This window comes from Lepidochelys kempii, chromosome 1 (genome assembly GCF_965140265.1).
Source record: "Lepidochelys kempii isolate rLepKem1 chromosome 1, rLepKem1.hap2, whole genome shotgun sequence".
Classification (NCBI taxonomy): Eukaryota; Metazoa; Chordata; order Testudines; family Cheloniidae; genus Lepidochelys; species Lepidochelys kempii.
This window is the reverse complement of record NC_133256.1, coordinates 213,032,292-213,056,050: the sequence shown is the minus strand read 5'-3', so window position 1 is coordinate 213,056,050 and position 23,759 is coordinate 213,032,292. Positions and strand designations below refer to the sequence as shown.

The 23,759-nt window shown below is 41.1% G+C and overlaps 1 protein-coding gene across 1 annotated transcript; it reads left to right on the top strand.

The window, feature by feature from the left end:
* The first annotated feature begins 1,393 nt into the window (after positions 1–1,393).
* On the top strand, positions 1,394–19,701 carry LOC140906823 (natural killer cells antigen CD94-like). Its single transcript, XM_073331601.1, has 5 exons — positions 1,394–1,520; positions 5,981–6,079; positions 8,392–8,543; positions 18,912–19,015; positions 19,527–19,701. The coding sequence occupies exons 1-5, from the start codon at positions 1,394–1,396 to the stop codon at positions 19,699–19,701; spliced, it is 657 nt and encodes a 218-aa protein (XP_073187702.1).
* Positions 19,702–23,759: the final 4,058 nt, after the last annotated feature.

The following is a 23,759-nucleotide window of genomic DNA, read 5'->3' as shown; positions in this document are numbered from 1 at the left end:
CCGAGAATCCGAGTGCTGCCCCAAGAATGGTTGGACTGCTGCCCCTCCTGATTTGCCGCTCCAGGCACCTGCTTCCTTAGCTGGTGCCTAGAGCCTTCCCTGGATTGAACTCCTTGGGGGAGAACTGTATTTCACTCTGTTTTACCCGCATCTTGCCATATATTTCATGTTACAGCAGTCTCGGATGATGTCCCAGCACATGTTGTTCGTTGTAAGAACACTCTCACTGCAGATTTGACAAAACGCAAAGAAGATACCTGTGTGAGATTTCTAAAGATAGCTACAGCACTTGACCAAACATTTAAGAATCTGAAGTGCCTTCCAAAACCTGAGAGGGATGAGGTGTGGCGCATGCTTTCAGAAGTCTTAAAAGAGCAATCCTCCGATGTGTAAACTACAGAACCCGAACCACCAAAAAAGAAAATCAACCTTCTGTTGGTGACGTCTGACTCAGATAATGAAAATGAACATGTGTTGGTCCACACTGCTTTGGATCGTTATTGAGTAGAATCTGTCATCAGCATGGACGCATGTCCCCTGGAATGGTGGTTGAAGCATGAAGGGACATATGAATCTTTAGCGCATTTGGCATGCAAATATCTTACAACGCCGGCTACAACAGTGCCATGAGAATGCCTGTTCTCACTTTCAGGTGACATTGTAAACAAGAAGAGGGCAGCATCATATCCTGCAAATGTAAACAAATTTGTTTGTCTGAGCGATTGGCTGAACAAGAAGTAGGACTGAGTGGAGTTGCAGGCTCTAAAATTTTACATTGTTTTATTTTTGAATGCAGTTTTTTGTTCATAATTCTACATTTGTAAGTTCAACTTTCACGATAAAGAGATCGCACTATAGTCCTTGTATGAGGTGAGTTGAAGAATACAATTTCTTTTGTTTTTTACAGTGCAAATACTTGTAATCAAAAATAAATATAAAGTGAACAGTTTAACTGTGTTGTAACTGAAATCAATATATATGAAAATGTATAAATCATCAAAAATATTTAAATAAATGGTATTCTATTATTGTTTAACAATGAGATTAATAGCACAATTAAGCGTGATTACTTTTTTAAATCGCTCGACAGCTTTACTGCTGATCAAGTACTATGGTGGTGAGCACAGCATTAAACTTGGAGAAAGAGAAATTACATGCAATTCTTAAGAAAAACAGAGGTTGGATTTTAGACCTGTTAATCTTAACAGTGTAACTAACTTTAAAAGAAAAAAAGTCCCTTTGCTCTAACTCTTTGCTAAGAGAAGGACATCTCAAATGACCAGCCTGAACTTCCCATGTATGGTTTCAGTTTCTATCTTCAAACACCATAGCATTTCCTCTGTAGGTCACTGCTGGTCCTGATCTAACAGGCAATTGTACTGTGTGTCTGTCCATGGTATTATACTCAGAAGGTGATGGCAGCAAAGAAGTGGATATGGAGGATGAGGATGGATACACCATTTTAAATTTTCATTCTAGGAATCCAGCCTTCACCCATGAACCTTCAGGAACAAACAAAGGTATCGCACATCCTAAAGCTCCTGATGCTTCTGGTGTTAAGATATTCGCTAGGGATTTTAGTGAAATGATAGCAATGCTATATTTAAGCTTGAGACTAGTCAACTGTTTAACAACCAATTTTTCTAAATGCTCTAGAGTCAGAACGCGTACTCAGATTGCCTTGATATTTGCTGAGCCTTACAAGGGCTGTGCATAGGGCTATTGATCCAAATTTGGGGGCATTTGGGGAAGGGGTTTCTGAGATTTGACAGGTTTCAGAGTAACAGCCGTGTTAGTCTGTATTTGCAAAAAGAAAAGGAGTACTTGTGGCACCTTAGAGACTAACCAATTTATTTGAGCATGAGCTTTCGTGAGCTACAGCTCACTTCATCGGATGCCCAGCAGGACAGTGGGCTGGGAGGAGGTATTGTTTCATATTCTCTGTGTGTATATAAAGTCTGCTGCAGTTTCCACGGTATGCATCCGATGAAATGAGCTGTAGCTCACAAAAGCTCATGCTCAAATAAATTGGTTAGTCTCTAAGGTGCCACAAGTACTCCTTTTCTTTTTGAGATTTGACATTCCTTTAAAATGCCATGCCACAGCACCATTTTATAGTTCTTATAACTTTTTTTGCATGCTGCTGCAACTTCTTCCCAATTGTGTGCCCTCTAAGTGTTTTGTTGCACTCTGGCCTTTAAACAGCCCCAGTAACCAGTCTGGGAGTAAAGAATTAGGCCTGGTCTATGCCCAAAGGTATGGCTGGCATAACAAGATCAGTTAGAAATGTGGAAAAATCACAACCCTGTTATTAGGGATATACTGGCTGTCATAAATATAAAGGGAAGGGTAAACCCCTTTAAAATCCCTCCTGGCCAAAGGAAAAATCCTCTTACCCGTAAAGGGTTAAGAAGCTAAAGTTACCTCGCTGGCACCTGACTAAAATGACCAATGAGGAGTCAAGATACTTTCAAAAGCTGGGAGAAGGGAGAAAAACAAAGGGTCTGTGTCTGTCTGTGTGATGCTTTGGCCGGGGACAGAACAGGAATGGAGTCTTAGAACTTAATAAGTAATCTAGCTAGGTATGTGTTAGATTATGATTTCTTTAAATGGCTGAGAAAATAACTGTGCTGAATAGAATGACTATTCCTGTCTGTGTGTCTTTTTTGTAACTTAAGGTTTTGCCTAGAGGGATTCTCTATGTTTTGAATCTAATTACCCTGTAAGATGTCTACCATCCTGATTTTACAGAGGTGATTCCTTTATTTCTATTAAAAGTCGTCTTGTAAGAAAACTGAATGCTTTTTCATTGTTCTAAGATCCAAGGGTTTGGGTCTGTGGTCACCTATGCAAATTGGTGAGGATTTTTACCAAACCTTCCCCAGGAAGTGGGGTGCAAGGGTTGGGAAGATTTTTGGGGAAAAGACGTGTCCAAACTACGTTTCTCAGTAAACCCAGATAAAGTTTGGTGGTGGCAGTGGAAATCCAAGGGTAAAATAATTTTGTACCTTGGGGAAGTTTTAACCTAAGCTGGTAAAATTAAGTTTAGGAGGTTTTCATGCAGGTCCCCACATCTGTACCCTAGAGTACAAGGAACCTTGACACTGGCAAAAAGTCCTTATGCCAGTAGGGTTGCCACCTCTCTGAGATACAGAAAAACCAGCCACTGGCCACCCCTGCATCAACAAAAGGGGTTCTAGTGCTGGCTATAACTAATTATTTCTAAAAGGTTTTAGAGAACCATTTTGTACACACAAAATTACAGTGTATTTTTATGGGTTTTTTTTCTTACCTTATCCTAACACAAATCCTCATTCTCGACTATGGGGGTGTGAATTGTAGAGTGCTCCATCATGTCCTAAGTGTGTGGGGGGGAGAGGGAAGGAGGGGGGGAGACCCAAAACACAAAACAAACAAAAAAAGGGCACATGAAATCTTTTAACTGACAAGACAATACAAAATCAGGGCAGCGTGATCACCCTATATGCCGGTCCAGATTATTCCATTCAGGAAACAGGTATACATTCTGAAAAAAAGCACTCTTTTACTGGTTTAGGCTCCATCTACACTAAGAGGATTTGCTGGTATAGCTGTACCAGGAAACCTTTTCTAGTGTAGACAAGGATTCAGACGTTGGAAAGATCACATCAGTGCTTCAGGAAAGAAACTGAAATGTAAAGTAAACTAGTGTCACCATACGCACAATCCGATTGCTCAGAAACAACACAAAGCTCAGATCTAGAACTGGAAGTTGAGAAAATGGAGATTCCTAAGTCCGAGTTTGTATGATGAGATGTAGAATGAAATGAAGGTGTCCTTCTTGAACAATCTTATATATCATAGTAAAATTAGTGCTTTGTGATCTATGTCATCTGAAATGTTCAGGGCTGATTGGCTCTTTGGTTGGAGATTTGAGTTGTGTAGTTAATGAGGTGATCTGTTACAAGACATTCTTTCTCTTAGGAGCACTCCTGTTTTGCCTCAATGCATAAATCACATTGGATTTGTGTTTAAAAAAAAAAATCTACTCTCAAGCTCCAATTAAACTAGCTGAATGAACATGATAATCTAAACCAGGTTGCATTGTTTGGTAGGGCCATGATTTTCATGATAAAAATCTTTAAAATATCTTGGGTTTTTCACTTCAAAAAAGGAATGATGGTCTCTGTCACCTTAGTTAACCTGGTTCTAAGCAAGCTCTCTGTATGTATCATGAAGTATAGGGGAATAACTTAAAAAAACAACAGCCTGGTTTTAAACTACAGCATTGGTTAAATATTAAATACAAGTTTGAAAACTTTGTATCTTTTACTCATTTCCATGAATATTTTCTATTTACCGCAATAGACAACCAGCCCTATTTACATGTTTTGCTATATTGTGTCCCAAACTATCTGTAAGAGCTATGTATCACTTTTTTAATGAAGAAAAAGCTTCATAATAATTAAAATATTGTTAATCATAAATTTTCCCTTATTGTCTCTCAAGTACAATTATTACTTTCTTATTTTTGGCCATGACAAAACCAAGACTGTGTATTTTTGGCCATGTCAAGTAACCAATGTTAAATGTAAGGACTGTCAACAAATAGTATGTTGATCATCTGAAACTTTTTTACTCCAGGAGAATTTCTACTTTTTGTCAAGAATCCCAAGCCTGAAAACTTTCAGCTAAAAACAGGAAAAACAAAACAAAATAATTAGTTTTGAAATGGATAACCCATGTTAGAATATTTTGGTTTGTTAAACCAAATCAAAATGTTTCAACACTCTCAGATTGAAAATTTCTGTTTTCAGCCAATAATATTACACCAGATTTTTCAGGTGAATATTTTTGGTTTTCAGTAGATCTGGGCAGTTTTCCCATGAGTTTTCAAGATGTTGAAATTTTTCCTCTCCCAAAACAAGATGACAAAGTAAAAATCTGAAAACATTTCTTCAACTGAGAATCCAGAAAAAAAATCTAATTTGTTCAAATGTAACATTTTATTTGAATAATCTTGAAACGTTTTGTTTTCACTTTGACTTTTTTAAAAATGTTTCACCTTTTTTAGTATACAATAAATATATTTCCAGTCATTTTTAATTGGAAAAAATGAATCTATTTGTTTAGAAAATGTCAAAATGTCCTATTTTGAGAATTTCAAAACTTTTTTCAGATGTATTTGTTTAGTTAGATTCATCAGAACTGACCCTTTCTTGTAAACAGGTTCAATTAAATGACAGTTTCTAATGGAAAAAAATGTTTCATTGGCTGATATTAGAACTGGTCGGGAATTTTCCAGTCTCCCCATGATGTTTCAGTTTTTGAGTGTTCTGTTTTTTGATACAAAGGTTGAAGTTTTTCATGGAAAATAAGAACTTTACATCTATTCAGTAGAAAACCCAAATTTCCATCTTTAAAAAAAATATGCATTTTTCAATCTCCCATACGCATTTGGCTAATGGCCCAAATTTCTTTTTACTATAACTGTACTGAAGACAACGGCATTAAACCAAAGAGAAGAGTGGTGCAGAAGATAGCCCAGGAGACTAGGGTTATATTCCCAGCTCTGCCACTGACCTGATGTATGACCTTGGGCAAATCACTTCAGCTGTTTCCCCTCTCATCCTTTGTTAAATTTAGATTCTACTATCTTCAGGGCATGGACTGTCTCCTACTTTGTGTTTGTACAGGGCCTAGCATGGTTGGGCTCTGATTTTAGTTGGGGGCCTCCTGTTGCTGCTTTAGCACAAACAATAATAAATGGTATGTTGTGACTGGCCTGTTTACTTCTAATCATGAGACTGGGTAGGAAGCACCCTGATGGGGAGAGGCTGAGCAACATAGCCAAATTTCATAGGGAGTGGGGTTGGTAGGTACTGATATTTGGTCATTGGCAATTATTTGGCCTCCTAGTTTAGACAGATACAACCCAAATATACTCCAGAGTGACACTAGATTCTTGTCTTTCTGTTCACATCTCACTTTTCTTTGTTAGAATCCATCCCTTTGCATTCCAAATGGCGATGCACAGCACTGATTTTGGGGATCCTCTGCCTGCTATTGCTGGTAACTGCAGGGATCTTGGGTATCCAGGGTAAGTATTTACAAGGAAAAAGTCTAAGGGGAAGATTCTGCACTCACCAGCACTGATGCAAATTTGGAGTTAACGCCACTGAGTACAGGAGAGAGATTCTGGATTTACTCCAGTGTAACTGAGAGCCATTCTCCTTATAAAACTATTTAATATAGTTCAGTGCTACATAGAAATGCACATGCAGAGGGGTGACTTTCACCCTAAATAAATATGGTTATATTTTATTATACAATGATCCTCTGGGACCCACACAAAGGGAGTGGAAACTACCTCTATCTGCCCAGCTGGGAATTCCACTAGCATAGGTTAGTGTCCATCATAGCTCGTCTTTGCAATCCACATGAAGGGGTGTGTCATGGGCAGGTGAGCTGTTCCTAGATGGCAGATGTTCCCTTATGGGCCCTTCCCAACTGAAGGAGTTTAGACAACCCCTGCAGGCTGCATAGCTGGCATAAAACTAGCTGGAGAACTGGGCAGCTGTAACCAGCTCCTGGGCAGCAGATGGCATTGGCAGAGAATATTGGCCCAGGTAGAGTGGTTAATTAAAATATTTCATAATAAATAACACATTTTGATTTTAAGAATGCTGCAGTTTTAAAGTCCTTTTGGCAGCAAAAAGAATATGAAATAAACTTCTGTTTCTCATTCCTCTATAATGCTAAAGTTTGCATACTGACTGTATTTTTAAGAGCAATATTGTATTTTCTTATTCTGCGTTTAAGTGACCCAGGCATCACATTTACCAAGTGCACCACTGAAAAATCTCTCACGGCAGCTAGAATTACTCCAAGCCAAAAATGCAAACCTCTCAGAGATTCTCCAGCAGTTGACACATGGAAGAGGTAACCATTGTGGTGGGACCAGACTAACCTGAGATCTTCCTTGATCAAATAGCTGTTTTTTAGACTAAGGAAATGCAGTAGAGCTAATCTATCTAGACTTCATCAAAACAAGATGGGTGAGGTAATATCTTTTTCACTGGACCAGTTTCCTCAGTGAGAGAGAGAAGATCTGTTAACGCTTTGTTACAACCTTTCACTCTGTGGGGACAGCAAGGACTCAGTACATCAGGGGGCATATGCATTTTCTGGGAGGAAGCAATCACTTATCTTTCTTATCCATCAATGTTTGGAGAATTATGGAGCAGCACTGGCAAATTCCCAAGGAAATCCTTTCTAGTAATATTGAGATAAAAGAAGATCTGAAAGTTGGGTAAAGGTGGGGAACGTTGTAAACATAAAATCTACAGCGAGAATTCTTGGAGAAAATCAAGAATGTGACTGGTCTGGCCAATATGGGTTCTGAACCACCGGAGAAGCCTCAGTCCACCAGGACTTGTTGACCACATTACCTTACCTGATACCCATACATCCATGAAACAGCAAAGTTGGGAAGCTCATTATAATTTGATATTATTCTTGCACTAGATTTTGTAAATCCACTGACAACTTTTCACTGCATAAGATTATCCCATGACAAAATCTGCATGCCCTACATGTGGGGAGGCAGCACAATGTTGTCTACAGACCTAGAAGTCCCTGGCACATTTAGAAACTTTGATGCGGTGTCTAACCTTGAAGGTACATTGGATTTCCCAAAATACTGATATCAAAAATATTTCTATTAATGTGAGTCAGAGGTCTAGTATATCCAATTATCCCTCATCTCTCTCAGTTCCCTGTGTCAGTAGGGACTGAAAAATAATCTGTGCTATATAGATAAAATTCTACTGCTGCTTCTAGATTTCCCATGACTTCATTTATTATTCCTTTGGGACATTTACATCTTTCTCCACAATTGTTCTTTTAATAGTAAAATGACTTGGCATGGCCACATTCCACAACTCTTAGATTCCCGAGTGCTTAGATACCATTGGGAAACTAAGATAGTGATATAGATATGAGTGCTACATTTAGGAATGAACAATCAAATGGGGGAATAACTGGCTTGGCAGTAGTACCACCGGAAAGGATTTAGCAGTTATAAATTATGTCTACACTGTGATAAAAGACCTACTGGACGGCTGTGGCTGGCCCAGGTGAACTGACTCAAACTCATGGAGCTTGGGCTGAGGGGCTGTACAATTTCAGTGCAGACATTTGGGCTCCTGGATGGCAATGGGAACATATAAGTCTAATTCTAACAAAGAGAAGTCAGTTGTACGCACCCATACCCACCCACCCATGCATATTTGGTGGGATATGAGGCCTCATGGTAGAGCAGTGGTGACACAGAACAGTCAGTACGTTACACAATATTCAGTATTAATCAGCATCAGCCATGAGCACAGAAATATTTATTCTCTTTTCAAGGCCACAAATGCAGCCTTTGCCCAGAGAATTGGTTCTTGTATGGGGAAGTCTGTTACCACCTCTCAACTGAATGGAAAACGTGGCAAGGAAGTAAAGATTATTGTTCTTCTCATGACTCCAGACTTATTAAGATAGAAAACAAGGAAGAACTGGTAATGTCTTTTCCTTCTTCACTTACTGTAGATACAAAACCAGGAATGAATGTGGCAATGGGTGTAGGTTTTATATTGCATGTTCATATTGCCACTGATAAAATGACACCACTAATGCATTATATTATTGGTCAGTATCAAGGGAAACTTGGCAGACAATGCATTAAATTAGAGAAGGTAATAAAAGACGTTTAAAAACTGACTGAAGGAATCAATGGCAATGTTATGTGAAAGGTCCTGAAGACCAGTGCTTTCCACTGCCACATAACAGAGGTGGGTATCTCACTCTCCTATGACCACCAAAGGCCAAGAGTGCTCAAGCCCTGTGGCTGCTTTCTATCATTAACCAGAGGAAACACATCCAGTCATCAGGTATCCATAGGTAGAAGGGCTGTAGCTGTAATGTGAACTCTTGAATTCTTTGCATCAATCTTCACGGTTGAGGATGTGAGGGAGATTCCCAAACCTGAGCCATTCTTTTTAGGTGACATATCTGAGGAACTGTCCCAGATTGAGGTTTCATTAGAGGAGGTTTTGGAACAAATTGATAAAGTAAGCAGTAATAAGTCCCCAGGACCAGATGGCATTCACCAGGGGTGACGCTAGAGAGGGGCACGTTCCAGAGGGGGCTGGGGGGAAGCTGTCCCTGTCCTGTCCCACCCACCAGCTGTGCTCAGGTATGTGCCTGCCTGCTTGAGCTCGCTGGAGTCGCTCTTCCTGCTGCTGCTGGGGAGCTTCATTCTTGCAGTGACGGGGCAAAATGGGAGGGCTCAAAGGAGGGAGGAAGGAGCGCAAGGAGGCGGGGGGAGGCCTCCGGGGACACTGGGGATGATCACGTAGTTTTCACAGGGATCACGGAGGGGATGAGGAGGCAGCATAGGCTAGGGCTGGGAGTCTGGTGGGGGGGTGGGCAAAGAAGGAGCCATGTGGCTGGCCTGGATGGGCATCTGGGCGGGGTGGGGGAGCAGCAGGGCCAGGGTCTAGAGATGGGGGGTGAGTGTTTGGGGGAGGCAACAACCCATGGGGGATGGGGGATTTCTGTGGGAGAGAGAGGTTTCTTGGCCTGGATTCCTCCAGCCACCCTATAAGTTAGATGGAGATCCCTGATGTGCTTTTAGCAATGCACAGGATTCCTTTAAAGCCGTAAGGGTAGGAAACAGGTATTTTACTTTAAATAGGGCCCTACCTGAGTTCCATATATTGCATGAGTGCAGAGTCAGACTCATTTCATGAAAGGAAACCAAACTTTTCATATGATCTGGGCCAGCCTACTAGTAGCTGGTAAGCACTTAAAACTCCAGTGCATCTTCCAAATGTTTCTTGTGTGTTGATATGAAATTCAAAGGAGGGGGAGAATGATCTTGTGGTTAAAATACTGGCTTCTCTTTATAGGACCTAAATATTATTATTATTTTGCCACAGACCTCCTTTATGCAACTTAATTTATCTCTGCCTTAGTTTCCCTATCTGTAAAATGGGGATAATTCTAAGTTAAGAAGGGCATGTGATAATGAACATGTCTGTGAAACTTTGGAATAATGTGCTATAGAAGAACAGAGTATTTATTAAAATATTAGATATGATACTTTAAAGAATGGGTGCTTAAGTTAGACACATACAGCATTATCTTGCATCACTGAACTCAAGGATACCATTGCCATTGATCTCAATGGGAACAGGATCAGAGCCCTGGATCCTTATTGAGGTTCCTAAGTAAGTGGCTCAGTTTTCCAAAACACCCATAAGTTTCATTTTTGAAAAATTGGGTCACGTATTTTGGAGACTGTCAAGGTTCCTTCCCCACTCTGAACTCTAAGGTACAGATGTGGGGACCTGCATGAAAGACCCCCTACGCTTATTCTTACTGGCTTAGGTTAAAAACTTCCTTAAGGTACAAACTTTGCCTTGTCCTTGAACCCTATGCTGCCACCACCAAGCGTGTTAAACAAAGAACAGGGAAAGAGCCCACTTGGAGACATCTTCCCCCCAAAATATCCCCCCCTCCCAAGCCCTACACCCTCTTTCCTGGGGAAGGCTTGATAAAACTCCTCACCAATTTGCATTGGTGAACACAGACCCAAACCCTTGGATCTTAAGAACAAGGAAAAAGCAATCAGGTTCTTAAAAGAAGAATTTCAATTAAAGAAAAAGTAAAAGAACCACCTCTGTAAAATCAGGATGGTAAATACCTTACAGGGTAATCACATTTAAAACATAGAGAATCCCTCTAGGCAAAACCTTAAGTTACAAAAAGACACAAAAACAAGAATATACATTCCATTCAGCACAGCTATTTTACCAGCCATTAAACAAAAGGAAATCTAACGCATTTCTAGCTAGGTTACTTACTTACTAACTTAAGGAGTTATGAAGAGCATTCCTGATCTGTTCCCAGCAAAGCATCACACAGACAGACAGACCCGTTGTTTCCTGCCCCCCTCCAGCTTTGAAAGTATCTTGTCTCCTCATTGGTCATTTTGATCAGGTGCCAGCGAGGTTATCTTAGCTTCTTAACCCTTTAGAGGTGAAAGGGTTTTGCCTCTGGCCAGGAGGGATTTTATAGTTCTCTATACAGAAAGGTGGTTACCCTTCTCTTTATATTTATGACAGAGACTAACTGGGGCAAATATTTAAACGGGGGGGGAGTCTTGGTCCATGTGTCTGGAGGTTATTGCCTTCTTTGAGGCAACAATTATTGCTCTTCAGGCATTTAAAACAATATCTGCAGCCAACACTTGTAGAACATTTAAAAGCAATTGTTATGCAAGGGTATGGAACTGAGTAACTGACGTGAGTGATATCAAGGTAACTTGGTGCAAGTTACTCATTCTTCCTTGACTATGAGTACATTTTGCATTTGAGTCATGCTTGCAAAATTGTTGTGAAAATTTACAGCGGAGACACAAATTCTACTAACCTGAATTTACAATATTTTAATGAAAGCAATATTTTACTTGCTTGTCTCCCCCCCCCCCCCCCGCCCCAGCATTTATTTACCAGGCATGTGTGGAATTTTTAAGGGCAGGCTCAAGTCAGACTATGGGAAATGCTTCAGGAATGAGTGCTGATTAAGTTAGCAGTTCCAGAGTTTTGTGATTGCTAATGTGGCACTCCCTAAATTAGTAGATTAGGGCCCAATCCTTCAAACATTTCCACACAGGTGGAACGTTATTTACACCATTAGTCTTACTGAAATCAATTAGAGTAGCGATGTGGAATGCAGATAATGTTGGTACATTGATTACTTGTGTGAGTACTATTTGCAGTGTTTTTATAATATGGTTTCAATTCAAGGACCCAATTCTGCACTTAATGAAGGAGCAAAATCTTTGGCAGAAGCCATGAAGAAGACTCTGCTGTCTTCCTTTTTAACTGTGATATAGCAAGGTTTCTCCTGAGAGAAGTAACTGCTTTGCCTGCTAGTTCATAACTACACTTAAATGCCCTTATTAGAACCTAATTAAATTGTATAAAGTAGGTACACTATCACTTTTGATCTAATATGTATTTAAACACCCATATTTTAGCCAAGCTTTATTCCAAAGATTTTTTTCATAATTCATGAAGTAATTTCATCTAGTCATATACCTAAGTGCATTCTGTATTAACAGGAAAAGGAGCAGAACATTACTGCAGCCAGCTCAGGAAAGACCTGCACTCACTGTACAGCCACAGAGGTTAAAAAGCAAACAAAATATTAGGATACATATGCAATGGAGACTAAATGGAGAGTATAATATTGTCAATGTATAAAACAATGGTACGACCTCATCTGGAATACTGTGCATAGATCAGATTGGATAAGGATAAAGCAGAAATAGAGGGAGTTCAGGCATGGGTACTGAGATTGATCCGAGGCATGGATAAGCTCTCATTTGCAAAGATATTGAAAAGACTGGCATGTTTACCAGAGAGATGTGCTAGGATTTTCAGAAGAGCCCCAGGACTTAGGTGCCCAACTCCCATTGAACTTCAATGGTATTTCAGTGTCTAACTTTCCTAAAAAGAACAGGAGTACTTGTGGCACCATAGAGACTAACAAATTTATTAGAGCATAAGCTTTCGTGGGCTACAGCCCACTTCATCGGATGCAACTTTCCTAGGCTCCTTTGAAAATCCTAGCCGAGATGAATGAGAGAGGACCCGATAAATGTGTAGAAAACAATGACTGATACAGAGATGGTAAACTGGGCACTTCTGTTCACCCTGTCTCATACTGTGGGAACAAGGGGATATTAAATGTAATCGAAAGGCAAATTCAAATCTTGTAAAGGAAATTATATCTTCACACAATGCAAAACTAGCTTGTGGAACTCACTGCGATCACATTGAGGCTAGAAGCTGAGAAGGAGTCCAAAAAGGATTAGACATTTATGGATAGTAAGAATATCCAAGTTATAAGAGTAATTATACGTTAAATGAAATACCCCGAGGAATTCTGGAAGGGATATAACCCCTTAACATGCTGTAGGGCATAAGCTAACCTCTACTATTGGGCAATAGGAGTAAACTTTCCCTGGGGCACCTTACACCATAACTAATTACTGCACGGTTTCTTGAACCTTGTTCTGAAGCGTCTGGTACTGGTCACTGTTGATGACAGAATGCTGAACTTGGTTGACCACTGGTCTGATCCAGTCTGGTAATTTGGCAATTCCTATATTTCTGTGTTCCTGTTATTAGAAACAAGTATGACAGATTTTTGGAGACCATCTAGATTTAAAATAGAGAGTGTTCAGTTTTATATGTATATATTTATATATACACATTTAAAATAGCCATTAAATTAACCCTATGCAATATGAATTCTCTAACCAACTTACATATTAAAAATAAAGCAAAACTAAAAACAAAATAAAAATATTAAAATCTTAGTAAACTAAGCAGCATCTGTTGTTCATCTTGTTAAACTGCCATCTTCACAATAAATCCTGAGTTTCACTGTTTATATGAATGCTGGAGGCAGGGTCAGAAAAGGTGGGTAAATATGCATTTATTTTGTGGATTTCTAATAGTGCACTACAGTGCTGCATTTAATTGTATGTTACCAGCTGCCTCATCATTCTGTTTATTTTTACTTTTTCTGCAAATGAAATATTCCTTTTATTACAAGTCAAAAACTCAGGAGTTAACAGGATATTCATGGTTAACACCAGGCTATGTCTTTATATATAGTTCAAGTATGTTGCTCATTTGAGCCTTTTAAGGTATGGGTCCTCAACCTCATTATAGACCAGGGGTTCCCAAACTTGGTTCGCGGCTTGTTCAGAGAAAACCCCTGGCGGGCCACAAGTCGCTTGGTTTACCTAAGAGTCCGCAGGTACGGCTGCTCGCAGCTCCCAGTGGCTGCGGTTCACCGTTCCCGGCCAATGGGAGCTGTGGGAAGTGGTGGTCCGGCCTGCGCATACCTGTGGATGCTCAGGTAAACAAAGCATTTGGCGGCCCACCAGGGGCTACCCTGAACAAGTCACACACCAAGTTTGGGAACCCCTGTTATAGACTCACCCCACTAGTATGAAGAAATATAGGCCTATAATGTTTAACTATTGTTTGATGCACTCTTATGTTCTGTGTATGACAGAGCCATAAGAGTGAATCAAACACTTATGCTACACAAACAGAGTTCTCTTGTGCATCTAGCTATCCCTTCCAATTTACAGGAGGATAGACTAAACATGAGAGTTCCTTCAGGCCTGAGCTCAATAGAACCTCCCAGTTTCTTGATTAATCTCAGGTTTCAGAGTAACAGCCGTGTTAGTCTGTATTCACAAAAAGAAAAGGAGTACTTGTGGCAACTTAGAGACTAACCAATTTATTTGAGCATAAGCTTTCATGAGCTACAGCTCACTTCATCAGATGCATACTGTGGAAAGTGTAGCAGATCTTTTTATATACACACAAAGCATGAAAAAATACCTCCTCCCACCTCATTCTCCTGCTGGTAATAGCTTATCTAAAGTGATCACTCTCCTTACAATGTGTATGATAATCAAGTTGGGCCATTTCCAGCAAAAATCCAGGTTTTCTCACCCCCCCTCCCCCCCCACATACACATACAAACCCACTCTCCTGCTGGTAATAGCTTATCTAAAGTGACCACTCTCCTCACAATGTGTATGATAATCAAGGTGGGCCATTTCCAGCACAAATCCAGGGTTTAACAAGAACGTCTGAGGAGGGGGTGGGGTAGGAAAAAACAAGGGGAAATAGGTTACCTTGCATAATGACTTAGCCATTCCCAGTCTCTATTCAAGCCTAAGTTAATTGTATCCAATTTTGCAAATGAATTCCAATTCAACAGTTTCTCACTGGAGTCCTGATTTGATTTGGTATTTTTGTTGTAATATAGCAACTTTCATGTCTGTAATCGCGTGACCAGAGAGATTGAAGTGTTCTCCGACTGGTTTATGAATGAATTCTTGACATCTGATTTGTGTCCATTTATTCTTTTACGTAGAGACTGTCCAGTTTGACCAATGTACATGGCAGAGGGGCATTGCTGGCACATGATGGCATATATCACATTGGTGGATGTGCAGGTGAACGGGCCTCTGATAGTGTGGCTGATGTTATTAGGCCCTGTGATGGTGTCCCCTGAATAGATATGTGGGCACAGTTGGCAACGGGCTTTGTTGCAAGGATAGGTTCCTGGGTTAGTGGTTCTGTTGTGTGGTATGTGGCTGCTGGTGAGTATTTGCTTCAGGTTGGGGGGCTGTCTGTAGGCAAGGACTGGCCTGTCTCCCAAGATTTGTGATAGTGTTGGGTCATCCTTCAGGATAGGTTATAGATCCTTAATAATGCGTTGTAGGAGTTTTAGTTGGGGGCTGAAGGTGACGGCTAGTGGCGTTCTGTTATTTTCTTTGTTAGGCCTGTCCTGTAGTAGGAGACTTCTGGGAACTCTTCTGGCTCTATCAATCTGTTTCTTCACTTCCGCAGGTGGGTATTGTAGTTGTAAGAATGCTTGATAGAGATCTTGTAGGTGTTTGTCTCTGTCTGAGGGGTTGGAGCAAATGCGGTTGTATCACAGAGCTTGGCTGTAGACAATGGATCGTGTGGTGTGGTCAGGGTGAAAGCTGGAGGCATGTAGGTAGGAATAGCGGTCAGTAGGTTTCCGGTATAGGGTGGTGTTTATGTGACCATCGTTTATTAGCACCGTAGTGTCCAGGAAGTGGATCTCTTGTGTGGACTGGACCAGGCTGAGGTCCTGGATTTGTGCTGGAAATGGCCCATCTTGATTATCATACACATTGTAAGGAGAGAGATCACTTTAGATAAGCTATTACCAGCAGGAGAGTGGGGTGGGAGGAGGTATTTTTTCATGCTTTGTGTGTATGTAAAAAGATCTTCTACACTTTCCACAGTATGCATCCGATGAAGTGAGCTGTAGCTCACGAAAGCTTATGCTCAAATAAATTGGTTAGTCTCTAAGGTGCCACAAGTACTCCTTTTGATTAATCTCAGGAGCTCTAAAGAATATTTTTCCAGTCCTAGGTGGTGTTCCATGAATGCCTGTCAGTTTTATTTTGCTCTTGTCAAAGCATCTGTTATAGGGGTACAAATATGTAGTAATTGTTCCAACTTAAAAATAAACCATACAAATTCCTCCTCCTACTAAGAGCAGGGAGTATCTCTGCAGACATTTTTCTACCAGATGCTGTTTTTAGGTGTTTCTATATCTGAGGGAGAACGCAATTTCCCAAATAGGGAGAGAAAGGAATAAATTACGTTTGTGTCCCCTGCTTGTGTATGGACCAGATCACTTTCAGCAATTCTGGAAACATACTTTCTCCTGGGGTCTTCCTGGAGCACAAACTGCTTGATCGATAATGATTTGTCAAGTTTTCAATATATATGAAAGATCTAAGGTTGGCTGTAGAGTAATATTTCTTGAAAGCAGGGTTGCAAAAGTGCTTACACTTTTTTTTAAGATGGCCACCATCCAAGTCCTGCTTTACACCAGGCCTGTGACAGTCAGTCTGGAATTCCCTACAGGTCTAGGAGTCCTGCATTCCTCTCCAGGTGGGCAGAAATGTAGGATCACAGCTAAATCCACAATGTCAACTTAAAAAACACATTTTTGTCTGAAAACTTTGTACCTACTATAGTGACCAGCTAACAAGTAAGATTACGAAAACCAAAAGAGATTAAGGGGTATGTGGGGGAGAGGGGAGAGAAGAGTCTCCTCTACTTTTTTTTTCAGTTTGTTTATTTTATGTATAGATAGCATTTTGGGTATAGTCAGTTTCACAGTGTCCCCATAAGGTCGTTTAGCGCTAAATTTGGGCCATGCTGCAAGCACCATGTATGAGGCAATGCAATACCACCATAACCTTTAAATTGTGCCCCTTTACTATCAGCAGTTACTAGTCACCTATGGTATTCACCCAAGAGTTCTGAAGGAACTCAAATGTGAAACTGCAGGACTACTAACTATAGTCAGTAACCTATCATTTAAATCAGCTTCTGTACCAAATGACTGGAGGATGGCTAATGTGATGGCCAACTTTTAAAAAAGGCTCCAGATGAGCCTGACTTCAGTACCTGGCAAACTGGTTGAAAATATAGTAAGGAACAAAATTGTCAGACACATAAATGCACATAATTTGTTGGGGAATAGTCAACATGGTTTTTGTTAAGGGAAATCATGCCTCACCAATCTACTAGAATTCTTTGAGGGGGTCAACAAGCATCTGGACCGGGGGATCCAGTGGATATGGTGTATTTAGATTTTCAGAAAACCTTTGACAAGGTCCCTCACCAAAGGCTATTAAGCAAAGTAAGCAGTCATGGGATAAGAGGCAAGGTTCTCTCATGGACTGGTAACAGGTTAAAAGATAGGAAACAAAGGGTAGGAATAAATGGTCAGTTTTCAGAATGGAGAGAGGTAAATAGTGGTGTCCCCCAGGGGTCTGTACTGGGCCCAGTCCTATTCAACATATTCATAAATGATCTGGAAAAAGGTGTAAACAGTGATGTGGCAAAATTTGCAGATGATACAAAACTACTCAAGATAGTTAAGTCCCAGGCAGACTGCAAAAAGCTACAAAAGGATCTCTCAAAACTGGGTGACTGGGCAACAAAATGGCAGATGAAATTCAATGCTGAGGCCAATGGGAACTGCTGGAAGTAATGCACATTGGAAAACATAATCCCAATGATACATATAAACTGATGGGGTCTAAATTAGCTGTTACCACTCAAGAAAGAGATCTTGGAGTCATTGTGGATAGTTCTCTGAAAACATTCACTCAATCTGCAGCGGCAGCTGAAAAAGTGAACAGAATGTTGGGAATCATTAAGAAAGGGATAGATAATAAGACAGAAAATATCATAATGCCTCTATATCAGTGGTTCCCAAACTTGTTCTGCCGCTTGTGCAGGGAAAGCCCCTGCCGGGCCAGGCCAGTTTGTTTACCTGCTGTGTCCGCAGGTTCGGCCGATCACGGTTCCCAGTCGTCACGGTGCGCTGCTCCAGGCCAATGGGAGCTGCAGGAAGTGGCGCGGGCCGAGGGACGTACTGGAGCTTTCCCTGCACAAGCGGTGGAAGAAGTTTGGGAACCACTGCTCTATATAAATGCAGGGTCTGCCCACATCTCAAAAAAGATATGCTGGAATTGGAAAAGGTTCAGAGAAGGGCAACAAAAATGATTAGGGGTATGTAACGGCTGCCATATTAGGAGAGACTAGTAAGACTGGGACTTTTCAGCTTGGAAAAGAGACAAGTAAGGGGGGATATGATAGAGGTCTATAAAATCATGACTGGTGTGAGAAAGTAAATAAGGAAGTGTTATTTACTCATAACACAAGAACTAGGAGTCACCAAATGAAAAAAATAGGCAGCAGGTTGAAAATAAACAAAAGGATGTATTTTTTCACACAATGCACAGTCGACCTGTGGATCTCCTCTCCTTGCCAGAGGACATTTGTGAAGGCCAAGACTATAACAGGGTTCAAAAAAGAACTAGATAAATTCATGGAGGATAGGTCCATCAATGGCTATTAGCCAGGGTGGGCAAGGATGGTATCCCTAGCCTCTGTTTGCCAGAAGCTGGGAATGGGTGATAGGGGATGAATCATTTAATGAATACCTGTCCTGTTTATTCCCTCTGGGGCACTTGGCTGTGGCCACTGTCGGAAGAGAGGATAGTGGGCTAGATGGACCTTTGGTCTGACCCAGTATGGCCTTTTTTATGTTCTTCAGCAAGTAGGTGTGTCTTAAAATGGTGGGGGGGAACATGATTTCTAATAAATCTATTGGAAAATTTCTTGAGGAAAAAAATAGGAGTGTTTGGTTGGTTAGACATTTTAACACAGGAAATGGCATAGGATGGAATTGAAGTGAAATAATTAGTATTTGTTCCCATATAGGATTTCATAGTATCATTGTCATGTCGCATGTGGATTGGATTATCCCGTAATGCAGTCAATGGGACCTGGGTGTGGGAGGATGGTGCAGCACTTCCCACTGACTTGTAAGTCTCTAGCACATTTACAAAGTTCATCTCTCTCTCTGTTTCTTACCCTATTTGGTACATAGATGTGAGGGGTGGGGGTAGGGATTGAGGGGCGAATAAAGAGAGGAAATTCTGCTGCCCAAGATCAGAAATTTCTAACCTTTCACAAGGAACAGTGAGTTTGGTGATCATTCATCCAAGTCCCAATGTATTAACACCAGAAAATGACTACACCATTTGACATGGCTTAGCAATGTATGCACAAGGAGTACCCTGGGCTGGAGTGCAAGAGGGTCCACAGTTTAGAACTGATTTTCAAAGGCAGAGCTGTGGGGGGGGTAACTTTCCCAACACAGCATATTCTATAGCTGATGCTCACCATGCTATTAGTCCCTCACTTTCATAAACATCAACCTCAACCTCACATGGCTAAACAGCTCCCAGCTCCAAATGATCCCAATGTTAACACTCTGATTCTTACTTCATCACCAAGTGATTTGCACAACTAAGTGTAAACTGTGTCTTTCAGGTTTCAAGTCAGTGAAAAGTACTATGAAGGGGACTGTGTGGTTTTGGAAGATGGTAAAGCCCAGTCCTATGGTTGCATACATCATAATCGTTGTGTTTGTAAGAAAAAAGTGCTTAGTTGGAATCTGTTTAACCAGCACAAGAAGAAACCTAGAAAAGATGGAATCATAGTCTAGCAAGTCCTCTGCAGAAAGAGAAATCTTGGAATAATCAATGTCCCTAAATTTTGATTGAGACACTAATTTACAACAGCTGAGGATCTTGCCCGATGTTTACTATTAGTATAATTTACCTTTATTTCTTCCTTCTTTACTTTGGTCACAGAAAAACTGTTGATGAGTTTGTTATGGAAGGAAACAGGACTTGGCCATTCAAAGTGGGGAACAGTTTATGGGGATAAATATCACTTATTTGGAACATTAACCAGCCAGTCAGGGTGGTCAGTTCAAGTGGCTGAGGAATCTTTTAGATTAATGAGAGCAAACGTGTCAAGTGGTTAGAGCAATGGAAAGGGTTCCATTTCCTGCTCTGCCACTTTCTCATGGCCTTAAGAAAATGATTTAATTCTGTGCTTCATCTTCAAAATGGGGATACATTATATGAATGCTAAACGCTGTATAAACATACCACAGAAAGGGACCTGCTGGCTCAAAAGGATCTAGCTAAGATTGGATTTCCCCTTCAGGGAATAGGGAACATATAATATAAACCCCTTCATTACCTCTCCCTCTGGAGAGGAGGGGTGCCAGCATTGGGACAGATCTCCTTTTAGAGAGGAGGAAGTGGTTAAGGAGCTCCTGTCTGGAACAATTCTTTTCACCCCATCAGGTAGTGCGGTTGCTGCTTCTAAATGAAGATAGGTCACAGCCAATTTGCCTCACCAGGTGGAAAGAATTATTTAACTCATGTGACTAAACCCGGCCTCTGGATAGTCAAAGGGGGACTGCGAAGGCTCCTGCAGTGATCCCTGTGGAAGGGAGTTGGGACTTGGTAGTAAGGCTCAGCTGGAAGTTTTGTTTTCCTTTCTGGAAGAAGGCAGGCCAGGCCATGAATCTTCTTCAGCAGCTCAGAGGAAGAGAGAGTATTTCAGGGAAGAGGGGTTGTGTCCATCTTATGGTTGGGTGGTAGACTTTTTGGGTTTATTTGGAATTTTATGTTAATAAAACCAGACCCCAGGAAGGGGTTGTTGGACTTGTGAAAGCCTCTTTTTGAGTTATTGAGGAAACTAAAACGGGATACCACAGAGCTACCCCTGGCCTCCAGGGGTTGTTTGGGAGGCCAACCCTGCTACACTCCTCTGATTGAAGGGAAGACTGGGAGCCCCAGCAACTCCCCATTCAGGCACCAGCTCCTCCTGTCACTCACACTTCACATTCCCAGGTCTGGTGAGTCCTCACTGCACAACCCAAGGAGAAGGAAGCATCACTATCCCAATCCAGTGAACTGTGGAGAATGCCCTCTGCTTTCAGCACAGTGCCATGTAGTCCACTAGGTGAGCCCACTGGCCCACAAGGGGAATGCAGCCACAACTAAAGTCCTCCTCCTCCCCAATTCCTTTAGGATGAAGTTCTCTTTTCTTAAAAATATCTGAAGGTAAGTGAGGTAACCAAGAGCTCTGACCCACCTTCTCTCCTGGGATTCCTAAATGGAGGGACCACTCTCTTACTGCCCTCAAGCACCTAATTTAATTCACTTTTTGCCAAAGCTAAAGTATAAATGCACATAGTAATCTATTAGTCTTCTCCCCTCAAACTCCACTGGCAATTTAAGCCTCAGATGTTCATTCATTTCATGATTAAGTTTCCCTTTTCCCAACACAATACAATAGCTGTGGGACTGTCCACACCCTGACTTGATTACCACCATGGGGTACAACCCAAAGAGAGCGTCTAGTCTTGTGCTGCTGCAGAATCATTTGCATTCTCCTCTCAGAACTGCTTCCTGGACCAAACGCCAGCACTCACCCAGTCATTGCAGTAACTTTGTTACAAATGTTTCAGTATGTGAATATATAAGGATGGTAATTTCTGAACCCCTTTTGCCTGATTGTGACAGTCAACATCATAAAGTCATGACTTAATTGTCCACAATTATTTACCATCCCAGAATCTTAAAATTATTTCTGTCCAGCAGAAGCTTTCCTGAGCTTCAGAGGATTTCCACTGAGCACCCAAGAGGCTGAGCAATCAGTTTTTAAGAAGATGACATTCAAAAATGCTCTTTAAAAAACCGAAAAAATGGTCTCTATCTAGAAGTATGTAATACCTAGTGGCTTGTTTCCACTAAGTCAACTGGAGTACAGCTATTGACTTTAATGGGAACAGAAACAAGCTTTAAATCAAGGAAATAGCACTGGATAAGTTTAATGAGTTTACAAATATGTGTTGTGAATCACGTTTAATTTGTTTTGAAGTATATAAAGTGAAATTTTACATTTCAAGAGTGTCATTAGCAGATTGCATGAGTCAAGGGTAAACAAGCAGGTATGTTGTCTTAACTGGATATTTCCATAGCTTTCAATGCTTAGCTTTTTTAACTGTAATATTCTGATTATATAGTATGTGCAAAAGGTTATATAAGTCATTTGAACAACTTTAAGTGTAACAACACTTTTGGGTCAGATATTGGAAGAAAGGTGATAAGATGCATGTACTGAATTCACAGATGTTGGTTGATCCCAGTACACTGACAGGCTACTGCAGACCATTGGACTGTGGGACAAAACCTTTTAATACAAACGTCCTGCCATGCCCCACATACTACATTGATAGTTTTATAGTTCTATAGATTGTAATTAGAGCTGTCCACCTTGTCAGTGCAATAAATGAAATTCACTATTTCTATGCTATAACCCACAAGAAATAATTAGGAGGTGGTGACCTACATAGAACTGAAATGCCATAATGCTTCTGAGCAGAAGAGGAGACCAAGGACTATGAAACCCCACGGCAAAGGTACCATGTGCTACATGCTGCTGACTCCATATTTACTGGTGTTTAACTGTCCATAGTCTAACACCTTCCTTGAACTGTATGAGAACATTAAAAGCCAAACTCCACATAAAGAATCATGTCTTAAATACCCCAAATCAAGGCATAAAATGGCTAGGATGCCACAAGCATTATCCACCTGGCTTCCTTTTACATTCTTTATATTAAGATATAAAATTAATTACTTAGAAATAAATTCAGAGCAGTGCTATGTATCCATGTAATACAGGGAATTGGGCCAGACTGTTCTCAGCCCCTGTATGAATGATTGAGGGGAAAGGAGCATTGGCCACCCCAAAGTGGATGGAGGGGGAATACAACTATGGCCTTATCTAGCCACCTCCCCCCTGACTCAGCACTTGACATAAGCAAACTAAGCAACTGTTTAGGGCCCCCAGCAGCTCCATGGAGCCCCCATTCACTTTTTGTTATAAAAACTTTCCTGTTTTAATATTAGGGGGCACAAAATATTCCTGCTTACAGCCAACAATGGACTAACACCATCACTGCCTCCCCCACTAGGTAACACAAGAGAGCAGCTCCGCCATCCTATAAGATGGTGCAGTGAGTGCTCTCCCCTTGCACACTTGAGAGTTCGGGGCGGGACTGTTCCCCAAGAGACACAATCCCCACCCTGACCTCCTGCTGGGAAGGCTCCACACTGTCCCAACACAAGGCAGTTCCTAAAAGGCACAGCTGAGCCCTTAATGTTGTTTTAAGGTGCCCTTGAAGGTGGAACTCCCAAGAGGGAAGGGGGAGCCCTTTTTATTCTTCCTAGAACTCTTTGTTCTGCGCCTCCTTTCCCTTACCCCATCTTTATGAGTGTACGCAATGCTTGCAGTGAATGAATTTAATGCTTCCCCTCTTTTATAAACAGCTGCATAGAAGCAGTTTGGTCCATTGCGCAGGGCTTCAAAGAGACAGGAGTGTTGGGTTTTAATCACTCCCTTGGTAAGCCTGGGAAAAGCACTTCACCTCTCTCTGTTTCAATTTCCCCATCTGTAAAATGGGGATAATACTTTCCCACCTTTTGAACATGCTACAGTTGAAAAGTTCCATGTAAGTGCTAAGGTGGAAGGAATATACCTTAACGGTGTTCTGCTAGGACCCCAGAACACAGTTCTTTTGCCATCAGGTCCCACATAAAACAGTCTGCCTCCTTACTAAGGCTTTGTTAAGGCTAGATCTTGCTATCCAGGAATCCTGACCTATATAACTTTGAACAAGGCAAGAGTTTTCATTCC